Source organism: Drosophila willistoni (genome assembly GCF_018902025.1).
Source record: "Drosophila willistoni isolate 14030-0811.24 chromosome 2R unlocalized genomic scaffold, UCI_dwil_1.1 Seg167, whole genome shotgun sequence".
Taxonomy (NCBI): domain Eukaryota; kingdom Metazoa; phylum Arthropoda; class Insecta; order Diptera; family Drosophilidae; genus Drosophila; species Drosophila willistoni.
In genome coordinates, this window is record NW_025814050.1 from 15,856,813 (window position 1) to 15,876,258 (window position 19,446).

Here is a 19,446-nt window from a genome sequence, read left to right on the forward strand (position 1 = left end):
GTTAGGTGTTTTAATATTCTTTCCAATCCACTCAGCAAAAGTCGTTAAAAGTAATCCATTCAAAATGACTTACTGGTTGAATAATTTGCTAAAAAACAAAAACGCTGGATTGTGTCTCAGCTAAATATGATTTTTCTTACAATCTGTTGCCTGAATTTAGGCATATGCCCCAAAAAAGCACGCAACGGATATTTAATTTGCTGTGAAGCGAATCACAAATGCTCTAAATCAGTTGACTACATTAGTTTAAGAGTATCCTGCGACGTTTTATTGTATATATTAAAACAAGTTTATGTGTCCATCATGTAGTGCAAGAGTCATCCGCAGGTTTTCTCAAGGATATGCTTGTCCAGATTGTTGCATACTCTACAAATTACTGAACTGACTGAATGTGGTGCCAAAACTCCGTTTAGTTTCCATTTACGGATGGCCTGTGGTCTACTCACTGTTCCTGGAATTAGTTGTTCTAACTAAATTGGAAGATCTTGCACTTTTGCGGGTAAGTTTTGACAAAGAAAATCAAACAAAGGGTATTACTCAATTAATGCATCTTTTCCAGATGGGTACCATGGCCTCATTGCATGCTTCAATTGCCAATTCATTGGCCGGATCACGACCCACTACGCCGCACAGTACTGTGTCTACCATGCCTGTGGGTTAAGAGCAAAGAAGAAGGAATCCCCCTATATAATAAAATATATTATATGTAGGGTATTCACAACAAATGAAGCACAATCCCGAAGCGATAACCATAGACCCAACGCTTTATAGATATTAAACCGATTCGTTCTACACATTCCATCCACCAGTTTAGTGTCTTAGAGATGCGATTTAATCACACAAAAAATACTTTCAATATACACGCATTTAACAAGTTATTTGATATTTTTATAGATCCATGGCAACAGAGATGTGACTCGTGTATAAACGCCGGGATATTGTCCTTTGCCGCAGCCAATGCCCCAGGAAACAATGCCCACTTGAGTGTAGCGACCACCATCATCCCTGACAATCATTGGGCCACCAGAATCTCCCTGCAAATAGAGCAGGAGCAAACATTTTTCACTAAAGAAAGACAAACAAATAAATCAATCTATCGAACTTACACTGCACGAATCCTTGGCAGCCTGGCCAGCACAAATCATGGACTCAATAATGCCTCCAGGTGCTGCTCGTCCATACTTGCGAGCACACTCAGCATTGGCCCATATGGGTATATCTACTTTTTGCAAAATCGATGGCTGTGGACCATTTTCACGTAGACTACCCCAGCCGGCAACTGTGGCTACTTGTCCACTATACGAACGTGATTGTTGAGCGGCTGAGGTGGGCAAGCAAATGGGTTGAATTTCATGCGAAAATGGCACCGGTTCGCTAAGCGTTAAAATGGCTATATCATTGTGCTAAAGGAACAAGAAATTTTTAGAAAATTTAAGCAGAACACAATTTTTAGTCAAAGTCAATAATGAAAGTCTTGGCTCTCTTTCTAGGGTTAATGTTTTGACATTGAGAAGGATTATAGATGAAGATGTAAGTCTAATCTTTCATCTATTAATTCTTGAACTTTTAAGAATTATAATCAACTTACCAACGTGCTGAATTCGAAACCCTTGTGGCGCACTAGACGTTTGATTCGCCTTGCCACATGTTGCACTTCAAAGTCCGTACGTATATTATAGTCACCCAAGTGTGCCGTTAAAGCAGCCACATCCCACGATGTCATGCTGCAAGCAATTTAAAGAATTTTATCAAAGCTTAAGTTAATTTATTTGGTTGGTGGGTTCTACCTACCGAGCCACACAGTGGGCAGCTGTGAGTATATGATTATTTGTGATTAAACTTCCACCGCAGAATTGTTTGCCTGACTTAAAGAGTACAGCTATCCAAGGGAACTCATAGGGGCTGGCATTAGTTCCGCCCACAATGCGCTCTTGATCGGGTGATACGGGATTTTTGTTACCACATTGCAGGGGCAATCCTTCCGCAGAGGATCCGCTTGAAGGACGACGTGTTGTTGTTGTTGTGCTTGCCGATATTATGGGTCGACGAGTGGTGCTGCTAGCGGTTGGTCTACTAACCACAGGCCTGGTTGTGGTACGTCTTGTTGTTGGTGTTCCACTTGATCCCGGATGCGTGGGATAATGATGATTGGGTGGATGTGTGGGCAATGGTGGTGGCCAACCACCTGAGCTAGGCGGATGAGTAGGTATCGGTGGTGGCCATTGAGCCACACCACCAGCAAAACTTCCAAATGGCCATTGATAGGGATAAACGGTGGTAGGAGTGATTGGTTGGCTGACTGTTGCCGTTGGCTCTGGCAGATTAGCTTCAATTGTATTCACATCCTGAAAATCTGGCATATCCTCTACACTATTCATATTATCAATAGGATCTTCGACAGATGCTGGTGACTGTTCTGGCTCCTGCTCTGGCTCCTGTGATGGTTCATCTTCCACCTCATCCACTTTCTCCACCTCATCACTGGCCGCTGTTGAAGGTCTCTCTGTTGTTGTCGTGGGCGGTAGTGGAAATACTCCAAAAGAATTCGCTTCAATATCCGTACAGCAAATGCCATTATTGATTCGTCCAAATTGATCGAAAAAATTGCATAGATCGGCACCCAAACCGAAACCAAATCCACCACCATTCGATGGCCATTGTCGTACTGCCAGGAAAGTCAATTGACGAGCCACTCGATAATATTGACGACAATTGGCAATGCGTACACAAACTCCCACTTGCCCACGAGTTGTTAGACACTTGGAACCCTCCCAAGCCCCAGAACCACCTTGGAGTAGAAACAAATTGGGATCGAAGAGAAGTTGTCTTTGCTTTCGGTTTAAACTAGGTGAACCTTTAATTAAAAACGAAAAGTAAGCAAAAATTATACATTAACTTTTTTAATTATCCCTTGAAGCCAAAAAAACAGTTTTTTAGAGATTCAAGTAAAAATTTGGAGAAATCTGGAAAATCACTGATTCAATTTTAATAATTAAATTTTGATTTAATAGAGGAAATATTACACCATCAATAATTTTATCCCTTGTTTCCTCACACCAATTGATATCGATGCTACAGCTTAAAGAATATGATATTTTGTGTATTTTGTTTAACTTTGATGTTATTTTAAGACCCTAAATTTTATTTTTTAATAAGGAAGTAAACATTTTTTCCCGTTGAAAGATATAGTTTTTGCCATTTCTTTACAATTTTTCATTATTTTTTACCAATTCTTTTGTATGTTTCTTAAATTTTTATTTATGCAAGATATTAAGTTCCAGTTGTCGATAAAAATGAAAGAACAAATAGAAATGTACTGATATTGGATTTTTAATTGCTTTGATAAACAAATTCTGATAATAAACTTAACTCAATCATATAAGTTACGAGTTCCCATGGCCTTAAATGGGGTTATCTTACCATGTCCTTCCTTGTGAAGAGGATTAAGGCTTGGATATTCAGGATCTTTGTTGAGAATAACGATACAACACACAATTAAACGTTATAAATTGGTTTTATTCACTTATTCGATACTAGTTCCATGTCACTTGTACAATGTCAAGATTAAGACTGCCCTCCCTGTCGAGCGTGATCCTTTAAATATACTCCAAGATGCCCAAGGGGCGCTGACTGCGGCGTCGTGTCGCTGGCAGCGGCGTTGGGATCGTGTCAGAAGTGGGTCGCCTCTTCCGGCGAATTCTGCTTATCGGCAATATTCAAAGTGCTTACGCTAGAAGGGGAAGTGAAGTGCCTAGTGTGAACGACGAGGGTCGCGTTTTGCTAGGGTCGCATAAGTACTAGGGGACATAAGTCGCTTACTTGGCTAAGTGTGGTTACAGGAAATTAGTCGGCTAAAAGATACACGCGTGCTGTGTGTGGTCTGTTGGTGTGTGACATGTGAGTGTGTGAAATGTGAGTGGGCTGGTGTCACTTAGATTGCTAGTGTGGGTCGCGATGCACGCGTGTTGTGTGGTCTGTTAATGTCCCTAACATGTGTGAAATGTGAGTGCATGAAATGTGAGTGTAAGGTCAAGGCTTAGATTGATAGAGGGTATTTTGCCCGATGCTCGTCCAGACGTTTTTGGTAGAAAGTGTCGGTCGAGTCCTGTTGTGATAGCAGATGCCGAGGTGTGGGGCATGGTCTGGTGACTGAAGGATAAGGCGTTCCAGGGGCGCTGGTTGTATGGGAGGAGGCCTCGCATGAGGATGAGTGTGCTAACTCCTCCCCCCTTAAAAATCGACGTCCCGGAGATCCCTTAATTTCGGGTGTTGTTTCTGGTTTCTGGAGCGTCTTCTTCAGAATCCAACCTATGAAGATGGCGAGGAATACGAGGATGGTGCAGCCGGCCGTGATGGTGGTTCCTTTCGTTAGAGTGTTGAGGCGTCGTAGATTGTTTATGTGCAAGTCGTGAATGTATTCCACGTTTAGTCGGTGTCCTTCGTTTACGATTTCGGACAAGGTGGATGGTATAGCCACCATCCTTGTAACCGTCTGGCTTCTGGAAGTTTTGTTACCGATGGTCACCGATTCGTTGGAAAATTGGATAACAAAGGTCCCGTTTACGAAGATAGTAGGTTTGGCAAATTCGATGGCCTCAATGATGTTGTTATAGGGCAAGCTTGGTGTGGTGTTGATAATGTCCTGCAACTCGTCTATATCCAGTAGGTTTGAGTTGATCACCCCAACTTTTGCGAGTTGGCATGCTCGCACGATCTCATCCAGCTTCCGTTCAAGTAGCAAGATTTTGTTCAACAGGATGGATAGTTCGGAGTCGTTATCCTTGTTTATTGTGTTCAGGGCTCCTGCAAGTTCGTTTGTTTTGTCGAATGCTTCTTGAATGCCGGATAGGAATTGTTTATTGATAGTGAATTGTTGGTTATTTTCTCTAATCAGAGAGTCCTGTGATTGTAGGATCTGGTCCCAGTCAGCTGCGTCTGGTGATCCTGCTACCCATTTCCAAGCTGAGCCTAACCATCTGATTGCTCGTCTAATCCTCCTGTGGGGGGCCGTGAGTTCCTCGATTTTTATGTTTAGATCCTTAATTTTCAGGGTGGCCAATGTCTTCAAGTCCCCAGAATGATATTGATCCAGGGCTGATGACAAGTTTTCGACAAAGCCCGCGAATGAATCGAGAGGGATTACATGTACCAGATTTGAGTGTCCTTCAATTCTCCATCCCTTTCCTTGTTGCAACGTCACGATTGGGGACTCATACTTAAAGACCTTGTAGCTCTCCGCCAATGAGAGACACAGAATGAGGGGGCAGTTTTTTCTTTTTACTTAATGTGTGATTTGTGTAGATTTTTCCCTGTTTGTGTGACTACCGTGACCTTATTGTCCTGAGCGATTTTTTCCTGGAAAAACCTTTTTACGTGTTTACCCTTGATCTGTTTGTTGGCTACGAAAATTTCTTGGTCGACCTCGTACGACAAAGGTTTCTCCCTTTTTAAGTTCTTGGCCCTATTTGTAGTCGTTTGTTGATGTTCGAGCAATCCTCTGATATTTTCCAAGAGCGTTTCCCTGGGATTTGTGTTGTTGGCTAATTCTTGCTCCGATGTTCGGTTGAAAAAAAGGTTGGCCGGTTTCTGCTTGGTTACGGAGTGTATGGATTCGTTGTATCTAGCGACCGTTAGTTTTGCTAGTTGGGCGGCACTCAACTTCGGGTGCTCTATGCGTAGACATCGGTACATTTCCAAGAATGTCGAGTGGAACCGTTCTACTTGTCCATTTACTTCGCTTTTTTGTGAAGGTGTACGATAAATCTCAATTTGTAGTTCGTGCAAGAGGTTGATGATAATGGGGCATAATAGTCCCCGTTCGTTGTCCATGACTATTAGCTTGGGCACCGAGAAGTATGCTAGGACGTCCATGAGTTTCTCCTTGAGGTGTATAGACGACCTGTTCTCGATAGGGAACAACATTGCATATTTGGAGAATTTGTCAATACAGGACAAGAACCATAGTTTCTCGATTACGAAGAGATCGATGTGTAGAATTTCGCATGGCATGCGGGGTATCGGTGTCGGTTGTAGGTGTGGTTTCTTTGGTCGTCGGTTGTACTTTTGGGTTCCACATGTAGTGCATTTTGACACATAGCTTTTTGTTCTTGCTGCCATTTTCGGGAAATAATACCTCGATAAGATTTGTTGTTTATTCTCCCAGTAACTCCTATGGGCTCTTCGATGTTCCCTTTGGATTATTTCCTGAATCTGATCTTCAGAAGTTATATCCTCCACTATTTCTTGCGCTAGACGGATTTTGTAGTTGTTGAAATATTCCCAGATTATGGGTTGCATTTCTGAAACAGCGGTTTCCGGAACCTTGATTCCATTTATGTGGGTTTTGGAAAGAGTCCCTTCCAGCGCAGCTCTAGATATGGCAATGTCTTGTGTTAAATTTATGTGAACAATATGTCGCTGAACACCTGGGTGAGGTTCGGTAGAGGTGTCGATGTCTGTCCCCATGACCAAGATTATCTGGTTTCGGAAAGCATTGAGTGGAGTGTTGACCCTGAGTAATGGGAGGCGGAGTGTTTGTCCTGCTGACGGTGCAAGTCTGAGAGGGTTTAGATGGGAGGTGATGCGTGATAAGGCATCAGCAACAGCATTAGATTTTCCTGGCTTATAGAACAATTTGCAGTTATATTCTTCGATCCTCGCCTTCCATCTTTTTAATTTGGCGTTCGAGTTTCGGTTTCCTAAGGCGTAAGTCAACGGCTGGTGATCGGTGTATACCCTGATGTCTTCTGCTCCGTACAAATACGAGCGCAACGTTTCCAGTCCCCATAGTATTGCCAGCATCTCCTTTTCATTTGTTGCGTAGTTTTCCTCTGTTTGGGATAATCCCCTAGAGATGAAGGAAATCGGCCGATCTTTTCCGTCTTGTACCTGGGACAGGACACCGCCTAATGCCTCGTTGGATGCGTCGGTCGTGAGGTTGAATGGCTTGTTGAAATCAGGAAAAGCCAGGACTTCAGATGAAACCAGCAACGCCTTAAGATCCTCGAAGGCCTTCAATTCAATTTCACCCAAGGTGATTTGTACTTTCCTCGATTGGTTTGCTTTTACTTGCCCCAGTTCCCCCCTCGTGAGGTTGGTGAGGGGTTTGGCTACTTTGGCGTAATCACGGATGAACTTCCTGTAATATGACGTCATCCCCAAAAAGCTCTTGAGCTCCTTCAAGTTTGTTGGGGGCTTCATTGCGGTGACGGCCGCCACTTTCTTCTCATCGGTGCGTATTCCCTCACTTGACACCGTATATCCCAGGAAGTTTACCTCGTTTTTCATGAAGGTTGTTTTTTCCAAGTTGATCCGAAGGTTGGCCTCCGAGACTTTCTCAAAGACCCTTCGAATGTCGGTCATATGCTCTTCCTCGCTCTTGCTGAATATTATGATGTCGTCAATGTATACGTAGCAGCATACCCCGATAAGGTCTCGAAGGACATCGTCGATCATTCGTTGAAAGATGGCGGGAGTCTTAGGAATTCGTATTTCCCGTTTAGGACTGAAAAAGCGGTTTTCGGTATGTCCTTTTCGCGCATCCGAACCTGATGAAAACCTGAAGTCAAATCCAAAGTGGTGAAGAATTTGGCCTTGCCGAGGCTAGCCAGCGTGGAGTTAATATCCGGAATGGGGTATCGATCAGCGATAGTCACAGTATTCAATTTCTTGAAGTCGATTACCAATCTATACTGCTTCTCGCCATTTGGTTTTGGTTTTTTAGGTACCACCCATAAGGGAGAATTATATGGGCTCTTTGATGGCCTGATGGTTTTGTTGTCCAGTAGCTTGTTGATTTGCCTCTTAACCTCTCCCATCATTGGCGCTGGGAAAGGGTAGGTGTGTGTGTAGACGGGCTCCTGGTCAATCGTGCGGATTTCCGCCCTTACCTCCGTTGTCACGGTTTCTGACTCAACTAAGGGTCCAAAAATGTGGCTGAAGGAATGGATTATTTCATCAAGCTGAGGGGTATACGACTTCGGGGTGGCCATCATGTTTGCTGCGGTTGAGCTCATCATAGATAGTGGGATTTTTACGCCTTGTGGCATGATGAGTTGATTGGTGGAGCGGTCCAATACGGCTTGTATCCTGCGTAGTGTGTCGTCGCCGATGATCCCGTCAAAGTCGACCAGGTTGGGCAAGACATAAAAAATGACGGTTGTTTCGATCCCGAAAGGTTTAAAAAATTGCCCCTCTATGTAGTGTGTAATTTTCATGCTTCCGCCAACGGAAGCGGTGTAAAAAGGTCGTGTCATTTGTTGACCATGGGGGGCGTGTCGCTTCTGGATGTAATTGGCCGCGGCCCCAGTATCGATGAGGAAGGTGAGACATTCCCCATCTTTGGTGACGTACTTTAGGTACGGAACTCCGGTTCGGCTGGCTTCATAAAATTTTCAGCCTTTTTTGGGCTTCGTTGATCATCCAAGTGTTTAGACTCACCCCTGGAGTTTTCGGGGATATTCGATTCCTCCATCGTTAGATGATTCAAGGCTTGCCTTTGGTTGTGTGTTTGATTTTCCGGTTTCCTTTGATCATTTTTATTCCCACCTTGTTGGTGTCCGTTGTTCTGGCCGTAATTGTTTTCCCAATTGGATTTCTTGTAGGAATTTCGTCCCCTGTAGTTGTTATGTTTGTAGTCTTTACCAGACTTGTAATTTCCCCTGAACGGATTGTCATTGGGCTTATGATTTTTATCGGAGAGTGGGGGCCGATAGTCGTTACCACCCTGGCTGGTCCCTGGCATGTCGATTTCGTACTCTTGGATCTTATCAACAACGTTCAAGCGGCCCGGTAGGTGGTGTTTAAAGTTGTCGGAGCGTAATGTACGAGGTGTATCCTCACCTCCATGTTTAGGTTGCGAATAAATTCGCTCGAACTGTTGATTTCCTGTTGTCGAAGCGTAGTTTCCTTTATTTCTGTTAAGTTTCGATTTTCTTAAACTTGATTCACTTCTATTACATTTTCCTTTAAGCTGTCTATCATGCTACCTCTTGTTTTATACCAAATAGCATTATACTTGGATATTCATTGGTGCATCTGTTTCTTGTGTTATTCATTGTAAACTCTACCTTATCCAATACTGTATGCCATTGCTTATTGTTTTCACTGTCAACTAACTTGGCAATCATGGGTCCTAGGTCTTTATTGACTCTCTCAACTTGTCCATTAGCCTGTGGTGATGCTGTCGCTTTTTTTATATGATTAACATTACATTCCTTAATAAAATCATCGAAACCTTTGGAGGTGAAGCAACTGCCTCTATCTGATATTATATTCTTGGGTTTACTATATACTTTGAAGTATTCTTCCAGTGCTTCGATTGCTTCACTTGATTTCGTACTCTTTGTAGCAAATAACCGCACACGTGGGTGCGGGCTTCAAGCCTATCGAGCTCAAGCTGCTATCAGCTGCAATATACAAGCTTTGTGGGACCAAAGCCTCGAGTGATAACTGTAGAGCTGGATATCACCTGCGATCTGCGCAAGCTTTGGAGTCTCAAAGCTTTATATGATAACTTACATGCATCTATTACGACTAATATGTGTTTCATTTTGCTATCTTTACTATGTATCGGTCCATAGTGATCTATGTATATGTAAATATTGAGACGGGTTATCTCCTTTGGGTATGGAATGAAGAAATCCTTCTGTTTTCCTGATTTGTTTGAAAACGTTATACATTTGAGACAATTTTTTTACAAGCTTATCAATTTTCTTTCTCATGCTGGGAAACCAATCATTTTTACCTATCAAGTCGGCTACTTTGTCTACTCCTACATGCCCCATTTCATCATGATACTTAAATATTACTTTTTCTTCCATCTCTAAAATGCTGCGTTGGCATTCAAATTGGGAACGTAGGTTTTTAAATTGAGTATTCCGGCTTGACCGGTTGACTCGACTCGGGATCTAGGTTCGCTATGGGTCACAGGGGTGACTACTGGTGCGTATTCACCATGGTATCATTGTCCAATGTGACGTACGCGGCATCTCCTGCGGCTGCCAATTGCTCAAGTTTTCGTTGTCACTCATTTCATTTTTTTTACAGCAACTGTTTTCAATTTTTAAATACATAGTTCTATATTCCCTATTGTAGGACGCGATACTTGTTTTTATGAGTGGGTGACTCCTAAAGTGTGTATGTGTATACCTGGATTTGAATCTCTACTACTGTCACTATTTCTCAAACTCTTGGAAGGGGTAACAATTTCCGGTTTTCGCGTTATTTAAGCTGAGCGTGCATAATTGAAAATGCGCTTGTGCATGTGTTTCATATTTTCCCCTTCACCCCTTTTATGCGTTGATTCTGTCCTGCATTGTTGTTTTTTAGGAATTTTTGTGTCTTTTACCTCAACCGTCTGACTAAGCATATTCTCGTCTTCAAAGACCATAGTGGTCAGTGCTGGTGTAAGGTTTAATTTAGTATCAGCCAAGAATATGAAGCGATCGGACGGAAACTTCAACCCAACTGTGCAAACGGGAATAATTTATTGCGATTCCCCTTCTGATGACGAGAGCATGGAGGAGGAAATCATAGTTGCGGATTTGAGTTCTGAATTGTTCCCTCGGGTCATCAGAGGAGGGTCCCCCAGCTTTGATCAGAGTTACAATATATGGGAGGATGACTTTGCCAGCTCAGGAATTACTGCGCCTGTTCCGGATGAAGATGAGGAAACAATCCCCTTTCCGTTCCCGAAGCCGATTAACGTTCCTGAGTTGATCATTCAGGAATATCTGGATTAACCTCCACCATGTGAGGAATCGATCACCATTATACACAGGTTGAAGACACATTCTTTAGAGTCAGTTTTCCGATACGAGGAAAAATAGAAGGCGAGCTGGGTGTCCCAACCTGAGGAGTATACTCAAGTGGAGGCACCCCACTCCTGCTCGCAGACGGCCAAGATAACCTGAGTAATAAACTAAATGACAGAATCAAGAACAAAAGTTTAATATTTTCAGTTGGGGTACTAGTTTTTGGGTTTTCAACCATTCGTATACGTTTACTTTCAGCAGTTCCTTTCTCAGAAGGAAGGTTTGGCTTTTCAGTCAAGAATGAACTTTTTCCGCCCTCTCTGCAGGAGGACTTGGTTTTTCAACCAGTCATTCAGCCAATCAAACGACTCTTTCCGCCCTCTCTGAAGGAGGACTTGGTCTTTCAACCAGTTATTCGTTAATCAAGAATGAACTCTTTCCGCCCTCTCTGAAGGAGGACTTGGTCTTTCAACCAGTCATTCAAAGAATGAACTTTTTCCGCCCTCTCTGAAGGAGGACTTGGTCTTTCAACCAGTCATTCGCTAATCAAGAATGAACTCTTTCCGCCCTCTCTGAAGGAGGACTTGGTCTTTCAACCAGTCATTCAAAGAATGAACTTTTTCCGCCCTCTCTGAAGGAGGACTTGGTCTTTCAACCAGTCATTCGCTAATCAAAACGACTCTTTCCGCCCTCTCCGAAGGAGGACTTGGTCTTTCAACCAGTTAGTCGTTAATTCAGAATGAACTCTTTCCGCCCTCTCTGAAGGAGGACTTGGTCTTTCAACCAGTCATTCACTTATTGCAAGACACCGGAAAGAGGAATTAGATGACATGTCCCCCCATATTGAACCACCTCACTGCATGTGGTCATCTTTCTTTTTTTTTTACAATTTTTTCTTCTCTTTTTTTTTTTTTTAAAGGCCTGTTGCCACGGGAGCGTGTCATTTCCCTTCCGGTTTCTTTTATTTACATGTTCACGCCAAAAATGCAAGAGGCGCAAAAATTTCCCTTCGTTTTGCTAATTCCACCTTGCCTGACTCTGCTGGCGTGAGAATGCGGTTTTAGCAAAACGCGTTCGGGATGGTTACTTGAAGAGTCAGCAGCTTTATGCAAGCCGAGGCACGCGTTGGTTTCAAATATCACCATAATCAGGTGAAGCATTTCCCGTTGGCCTAGTGGCCAATATTATTATTTTCGTGTTTTGTTTTTTTTTGATATTTGGGATAGGTCAGGTTTGTGCCTGAGCAATTAATTATTTTTCTTTAATATGCGTTTTACTGACATGGCTTGCATTCAACTGTGGAGCTCTTCCTGTTATTGTCTAGACCCGTAATGTTTCTAGATTCCCCCCGAAGGGCGGTTAGCACTATCATGGCTTCTAGAAAAATTACGGGTCCCTGCTCGGGCGCCAGTTACGAGTTCCCATGGCCTTAAATGGGGTTATCTTACCATGTCCTTCCTTGTGAAGAGGATTAAGGCTTGGATATTCAGGATCTTTGTTGAGAATAACGATACAACACACAATTAAACGTTATAAATTGGTTTTATTCACTTATTCGATACTAGTTCCATGTCACTTGTACAATGTCAAGATTAAGACTGCCCTCCCTGTCGAGCGTGATCCTTTAAATATACTCCAAGATGCCCAAGGGGCGCTGACTGCGGCGTCGTGTCGCTGGCAGCGGCGTTGGGATCGTGTCAGAAGTGGGTCGCCTCTTCCGGCGAATTCTGCTTATCGGCAATATTCAAAGTGCTTACGCTAGAAGGGGAAGTGAAGTGCCTAGTGTGAACGACGAGGGTCGCGTTTTGCTAGGGTCGCATAAGTACTAGGGGACATAAGTCGCTTACTTGGCTAAGTGTGGTTACAGGAAATTAGTCGGCTAAAAGATACACGCGTGCTGTGTGTGGTCTGTTGGTGTGTGACATGTGAGTGTGTGAAATGTGAGTGGGCTGGTGTCACTTAGATTGCTAGTGTGGGTCGCGATGCACGCGTGTTGTGTGGTCTGTTAATGTCCCTAACATGTGTGAAATGTGAGTGCATGAAATGTGAGTGTAAGGTCAAGGCTTAGATTGATAGAGGGTATTTTGCCCGATGCTCGTCCAGACGTTTTTGGTAGAAAGTGTCGGTCGAGTCCTGTTGTGATAGCAGATGCCGAGGTGTGGGGCATGGTCTGGTGACTGAAGGATAAGGCGTTCCAGGGGCGCTGGTTGTATGGGAGGAGGCCTCGCATGAGGATGAGTGTGCTAACTTATATTAAAACTCTTACAAATCAGAAATTTGTCTGATTCTTAATTGTAGTTTAAGTTTGAGAATAAATATCTTAAGGAACCATCAATTAAATGATATTTCTTACATTATTAGCTACTTTGTTTAGTAGTCTATTAATGTTGTAATCATATTTTGTACAAATTTTATTTAAATCATATTTATTGATTAATCATTTCCAGCAAAAATAGCAAATAGTTTGATCATTTAGCAATGTTTAGATTTAAAAAGAAGAAGTTAACAAAGAACTTGACCTTAGATGGTTTTCCTTTTGCGTTTCTTGGTGTTCTCATTTAATCTATTTAAATTTTCCTAGTATGTGTTTCTTTCTCTGATGTCAAAAAAGGCCAAAGATAGTCATTTGAAGTGCCCGCTCGAAAGTAAAGTTCATTAGCCCCTCTCAAAGATTTGAGCTACATACGCAATTGCCTAGCTAAAGAAAAAAAAAAAAACTTAAAAAACTATTGAATAAATACGCATACAATTTTTGTTTCCCCCCTTTTTTTCTGCCTTTTGGCCAATCTGTTGCGGTGTTGACAGAGCACCTAAATGACAAAAAAAAAAAAAAAACACAAAAACAATCGACCAATATTTACTTAACATTCGTTCACGTTTCAAGTTTGGAGTCTCGGCTTCTTTCTCTGAATGGTTGTTGTTCCTTTCTGGCGGCGTGCGATTACTCAATATTTTGACATATTTACAAAAAACAAATGAAATAAAACACAGAATATTGACAATAAACTTAAGCGCTTTTCAGCCTGAATGACAATTGCTTTTGGCGATTTATTATTTCTACCCAGTTTCTTAGTTTCTTGGTAACAACTTCAACTTTCTACTGTCACTTGTCGTATTTGTCATATTCATTGGCAGCTTCTTAAAATTGGTCTAGGCCATTGTTTCGCTAGATTGTGTTGTTGTAGTTGTTGTCATTTAACATGCGTCTGCTATTTGCCTAATTTATTTCATCTTTTTTTTTTTGTTGGCTTTGTCCCACATTATGATTTATTTGCCAAATGGTCAGAATAAAACAACAAAGCAAACAAAACAACCCATCAATTCTTTTATCATTCAGATTTTTATAGTCTCGATTAGGTGTAAAAATAATTGACACTATAAAGTGCATAAAGTTGTTTCCAACAATTAAAGCAAAACCTTCTGCACGTGGTCTTCATTTAACTGAAATTGAACTGTCAGTGCGTAATGAAGAATACGTTCACAACGTGACAGAAATTTATAAGTTAGAAATGTTACTTAATTTGCATATTACACCAAAACTCATCGCACACTTGGAGCAAGCACCACCCAATGGAAAGTCTTTACATAAATTCGTGAATTGTTCATGTGAGTCACTTTATACTCCAATCAATTTGATACGCAAAACACTTGGCCACCCCTGCCCCCCCTGGGGAAAACAACAAACAATCAGCAACCAAATAAAAAGATTATTATTATTATTATTGTTATTATTTCTTATTGTTACTCATTCGCCCCAAATAATGTTAAACATTTTTTATAAGGGGGACATTTCTTTGATGCTTTTTAAATTGTTATGACAAGCTGTCATCGTATGGAGACACCAAGATTATACTTTGATTGACAAAAATCAAATGACAAGATCCTGATTGGAATTTGATACAGTGGTAAATACTTTCATGCTCTATTTTTTCTTGCCAAATCAGATCAAATTAAGCCGAGAGCTATAGAGGGTCAGTTTAGGTCAATCGAATATGGATTTATTTAGAATAAAAACGAAAAGTATCTCATATAATTATTAAAATTTTTCAAATCTTTAAAAGTTATTAACTTTTGAATCTAGAATAAATGCCGTCAATCTATTTTATCAGTATGAATTTTGTATCTTTGATGAAATCCGATCAAACTAAAACTTTTACTCTAATACTAATCTATCTAATATTTTTTATGTTCTATAGTTTATAGTATTTATAGTATAGCTTGTTTAGAGTTTACTCTAAACAGGTTTTAATAGACTAAACGGTTCGTAAATTCAAAGGTATAATTGGTTCCATTCGATAGATCAAAAATAAGACTAAATTACAAAAACCAAATGTAGGAAAGTGAAAAGATATTTGTGAAGGCCAGGAATATTAATGATTGTTTTCGAAACGTTTGTCTAAGTATAAACGAATAAAATTTTTTTTTATTTTATTTGGTTTTTGCTTGGAGTTGCCTTATTAAAAGGGTTTGATGTTGGCGTTTTCTGTGGCCCATTTCTTTGGGAGAAAGGCACCCACGCCTCACCCTGTCCCTAAATTCATGCCTCCATATTTTCCTTTGTGCAAAAGTAGTGGAATACTTTAGAAACTTTTAAACTAAAACCGGTACCACTTTAAAAAAGATATATTTGATTCATTTAATTGATAAGATTTCTTTGAAATTTTATCAAAAATGAAAAACTTATATAAATGGATACTAACAGTAATGATGATGATTATGAAGAAGATTATTGCTAGAAAGGATGGAAAAAGTATTGTTGGTATAAGTAGAATGATTGATGTGTAATATGATATTTCGTGGTGTGGTATCGATCACAAATTTCCAAAGGTTTTGCCTTGCAGATTGTCTTAAAGCTCATACGAATTAAATGGCCAATTATAATCTTTAACTCATACTCAACGCTTCAAACCATTCCTAGAACACTTATCCCTACCTATTAAAGAAACTGAAGATAAACAAAAAAATATTACTAATATTGACAAGAAATACTGCGAAATGAAATCCGAAGAAAAAACACAATATTTTTCACTCCTTCCAACTTTTATTTTAAACTCAAAAGTTATATATTTTAAACTATGGATATTTTTTAGGATCCACTTAAGTTTCCTAATTCTTTAATTTACCATTTAGTGAAATATTTAAGATGATTTCCTTAATGATAAATTCAATTTTCATAATTCTATGCACGATACAATTATCAAGTCTTAATCATCTCGTATGCAAACGAGACTGGTCGATTGAAGAATTTAACCAGTTGCAGGCACAAGAAACACAAGTCAAGCACCTGATACCAAGATAACTGGGAGCAAGTCAAGCGAACCAGGGACAACTTACAAGTTCAAGGTCTGCAACACCGTTACAGACAAAAGCAAAAAATGCATAAATAAACCAGAATTTGAGCAGCAGCAGCCAAAAGGATATAGAAGGAGGAGTCGAGAGTGTGTGTGTGGGGAGCCAGTTTATGGGGCTGCCATAAGGAGAGTAAATATAAGTCTACACTCTTTATAGTGGCAAAAGTCATATAAATGATATTTATCACATCTGTTGTGCCTGTTAAACAGGCATTAAACAAATTGGCCATCAAATTAAATTGTTTTTGTGGCCAGCTTCGATTTTGTATTGCCTGGCCGGCAAAAAGGTGTCAGCCTTATTGAGTTTTCGCTGGTAATTCAATCTCGTTGCCTCATAAATAGGTTTATGTACAATCATTCGCTTGTCACGCCCCAGGTTTTCGGTCTGTCTAATTGTTGGGGGCATAAATAAACGAGCGGAAGAAATAAGTTAGATGTGCGGCCATTGACAGGAGAGCAGACAGGCGATGACAGAGTGTGGAGCTTATCTTGGCCAATGGCCATATGCGGCCTACTCGAAATGACTCGCCAGAAAGTCTAAGAAAAAGGGCCACAAATCGAACAGTCAGTTTTCTGTCACATGCTAGAAAATTTTTGCGTTTTGTTCCATTATTTTTATTTTATCGAAATTTGAAGGTCAGTACAAGTAATGTGTGATGCGTGAGACGCATATAATCATCTTAAGTATTTGAATACTACGAAAAGTCTATGCAAAGTCATTGAACCTTTTCATTTTTTATACTTTTTTTTCTATTTTTGCGCTTTCTGGGTGACGTAGAGAGTGAGCTTAGACTATTGAGAACAAGTCTGATACCATATGCAAAAGGTTATTAAGTTTAAATGGTTTATAGTTCATTTTAGGAAAAAAAATATTTAAAAGTTATTTTTCGATTTAACTTTGGTTCCAATTTAGTTATATTCTTCATTCTCCTAAACAATGTAAGTTTAACCGTTTAAAAAAACACACATATGGGTAATAGTCATCCGAAAATTTGAATTGTTTTAGAGTAATAATTTGATATCAACTTAAATTCCATTTGCACATATTAATAATAAAAAAAAAAAGAAGATAATTTCATTGATTTGTGCTGAACTTTCAATCAAAAAACCCAAAAAAATGTTGGCACATTACTTTTTAGTTTATTAATTGAACTCAATAAAGTAAATTTTCACAATTTGAACTACTATACATATTTTGTCTAACTAAATTTGCCTTGAGTCAGTTAATCGCAAGGTTTAAAATTTAATGTTGATAACTTAAATGTTTCTAAATTTTCTTTAGGCTTACAATAATCAGGTAACGAAATTATATCAATGATTAAGACGGTTAGAGAAGTTTTTTTTTGTAATAAAATAGATTTTAATTTTGAAAATTAAATACTAGATTTGTTAATAATCTCACTAATTAGCTTAAAAAAGTAAAATGAAAATCTGAGTAGGCATTTGTTAACTTTAGAAAGTATTTGGATAAGTAATTCAAAGGGACATCAACATTTTTATGTTATATATATATGAAATTAAATTTTGTAACAAGTCTTGCACCAAGAGCAAAGCATTAAAAAACAAATTTTATTCCCACAACCCAAACTTGGAGCCTTTCCATTAAATTGTTGAAAATGAAACAGATATAAGATTTTCCTCTTCCTTTCAAAAGATACATATGTATGTATGTATACACACATAAAGCCTTTTGATAGAGTAAAAGTCTTGACAATAAATTATTTTAGGTCCTTTGTAAATATTGAATTGGATTGAATCTACTTGTTTTGTTAATAAATTCTCTAACATTTAGATTATTTATTTATAATGTGATTGGGCAGTAACTGTAAATTACAGCCAATCTTCTTAAGCTAAACATTTAGATAGTTATAAACTTAAATATGAAATTCTTCATAAAACTGTTAGAAACAAATGGAAACGAGAAAACGCTCTAGGTCATTGAATCAAGTTCGTTTCCTAAATCTTTTGTTTTTTTTTTCTTTGGATGATAAAATCAGCAAAGTGTATCATAAAATTTGTTTACCATCATTCGCCAGCAGCTCGGTGGCATTAATAGCTACTCCTGTTTCGGCTGTTGACTTTAATTCACCCACTGGAGTTGGCACCTCCTCGCCGCATGTCGCTTTAAAATGCAACAAATGCACACAAAGCAATAAAATTCGCAAAATTGTAAACATATTTTGTTGTATTCTTTTTTGTTTTTTTTTTTTTTTTGTTCACTGCAAGTAAAATTCTTTTATATTTCAATTTGTTTTCGTTTCAACTTCGTTCCAGGCCATGCCATATACAAAATTGGCAACTATATGGATACGCCTCTCGTTTGATATTCGAATTCAAAGCACGTTGCCCGATACCGATGGCATTCACCTGATCACAAAATGACGATGACAACGACAACAACGACGACAAAGTTATTCTTAAAGGCACACAGGACCGACCGATCTGTTGACTTCTGAGGTCCGAACACTTCTGAGCCAAGAGCGAGATTTGAAGTTTGGTTAACAGCTACGTTTCAATGGCCAGAGCAAGCGACTGCGACTGCGACGTCAACAGCGACGCCATCAGAGCAAAGAAATAAGCGTTAGCAGCCAACATGCCAATTATTAAGGCGGCATTGGTTTTTTTTTGCCTTGTCGATGACTATGACTTGTTTTTTTTGGGGGCCCCCCCTTGAGCATTGCAGACTTATGGATCCAGACTTTTTCTAATGCAATGATGACAACTACCGCTGATCACCGGCACATTTAAACTAGTTCGAGTGACGCCTTCGCCCTCATCTTGGCCAGTCACGCACATTTGCTCTGTTAAGCAGACAAGAGAGACAGGAACCGGAGACCGGAGTTTGAAGCCAACTGAGAGTGGCCGCCTGGAAGCTTGCATTCTAATAGATGAACAAAAAAAAAATAAAGTTGCATTCAGCTGCGGTTGCATCTTTGCATTTTTATCTCGATTTGCCATTATCTTGCACTGAGAAAAACAAAAATTGCACAGTAAAAAAATTGATGGAAAACCAATTGATTGGTTCTTAAGATCGCTTTTTCCTTTATAAGAACTTTGCTCAGTGTATGCATAGATTAAGTTTCCATTTAAATTCCTTGGCGCACATTTCATTTGGTTTTTTATTCTCCTCCTGGCCATGATGTAGACCAAAAACCTCTTTTGAATTCGTTTTCATTGGCCAGCGGCTCTCTGTTTCTCCTTCTTTGTAGCGTCCTCGTTCTCCCTCGTTTTCCCCCCTATCGATGAGCTGGTATAATATGCGCAATTTACGATGTTAGGCGTACATTGAACTGGAGGATGGTGAGCCAGGATTCAATTAAAAATTCGCATTAATCAGGTTC

General features: G+C 39.9%; 1 protein-coding gene across 1 annotated transcript; it reads right to left on the bottom strand.

Moving 5' to 3' along the window:
* Positions 1-809: 809 nt before the first annotated feature.
* LOC6642664 (transmembrane protease serine 9) lies at positions 810-18,305 on the bottom strand. The gene is made up of 5 exons (XM_047010628.1): positions 18,129-18,305; positions 1,792-2,854; positions 1,589-1,724; positions 1,107-1,403; positions 810-1,034 (listed from the first exon to the last, which is right to left on the bottom strand). The coding sequence occupies exons 1-5, from the start codon at positions 18,280-18,282 to the stop codon at positions 876-878; spliced, it is 1,809 nt and encodes a 602-aa protein (XP_046866584.1). The 5' UTR covers positions 18,283-18,305; the 3' UTR covers positions 810-875.
* Between the last annotated feature and the right edge of the window lie 1,141 nt (positions 18,306-19,446).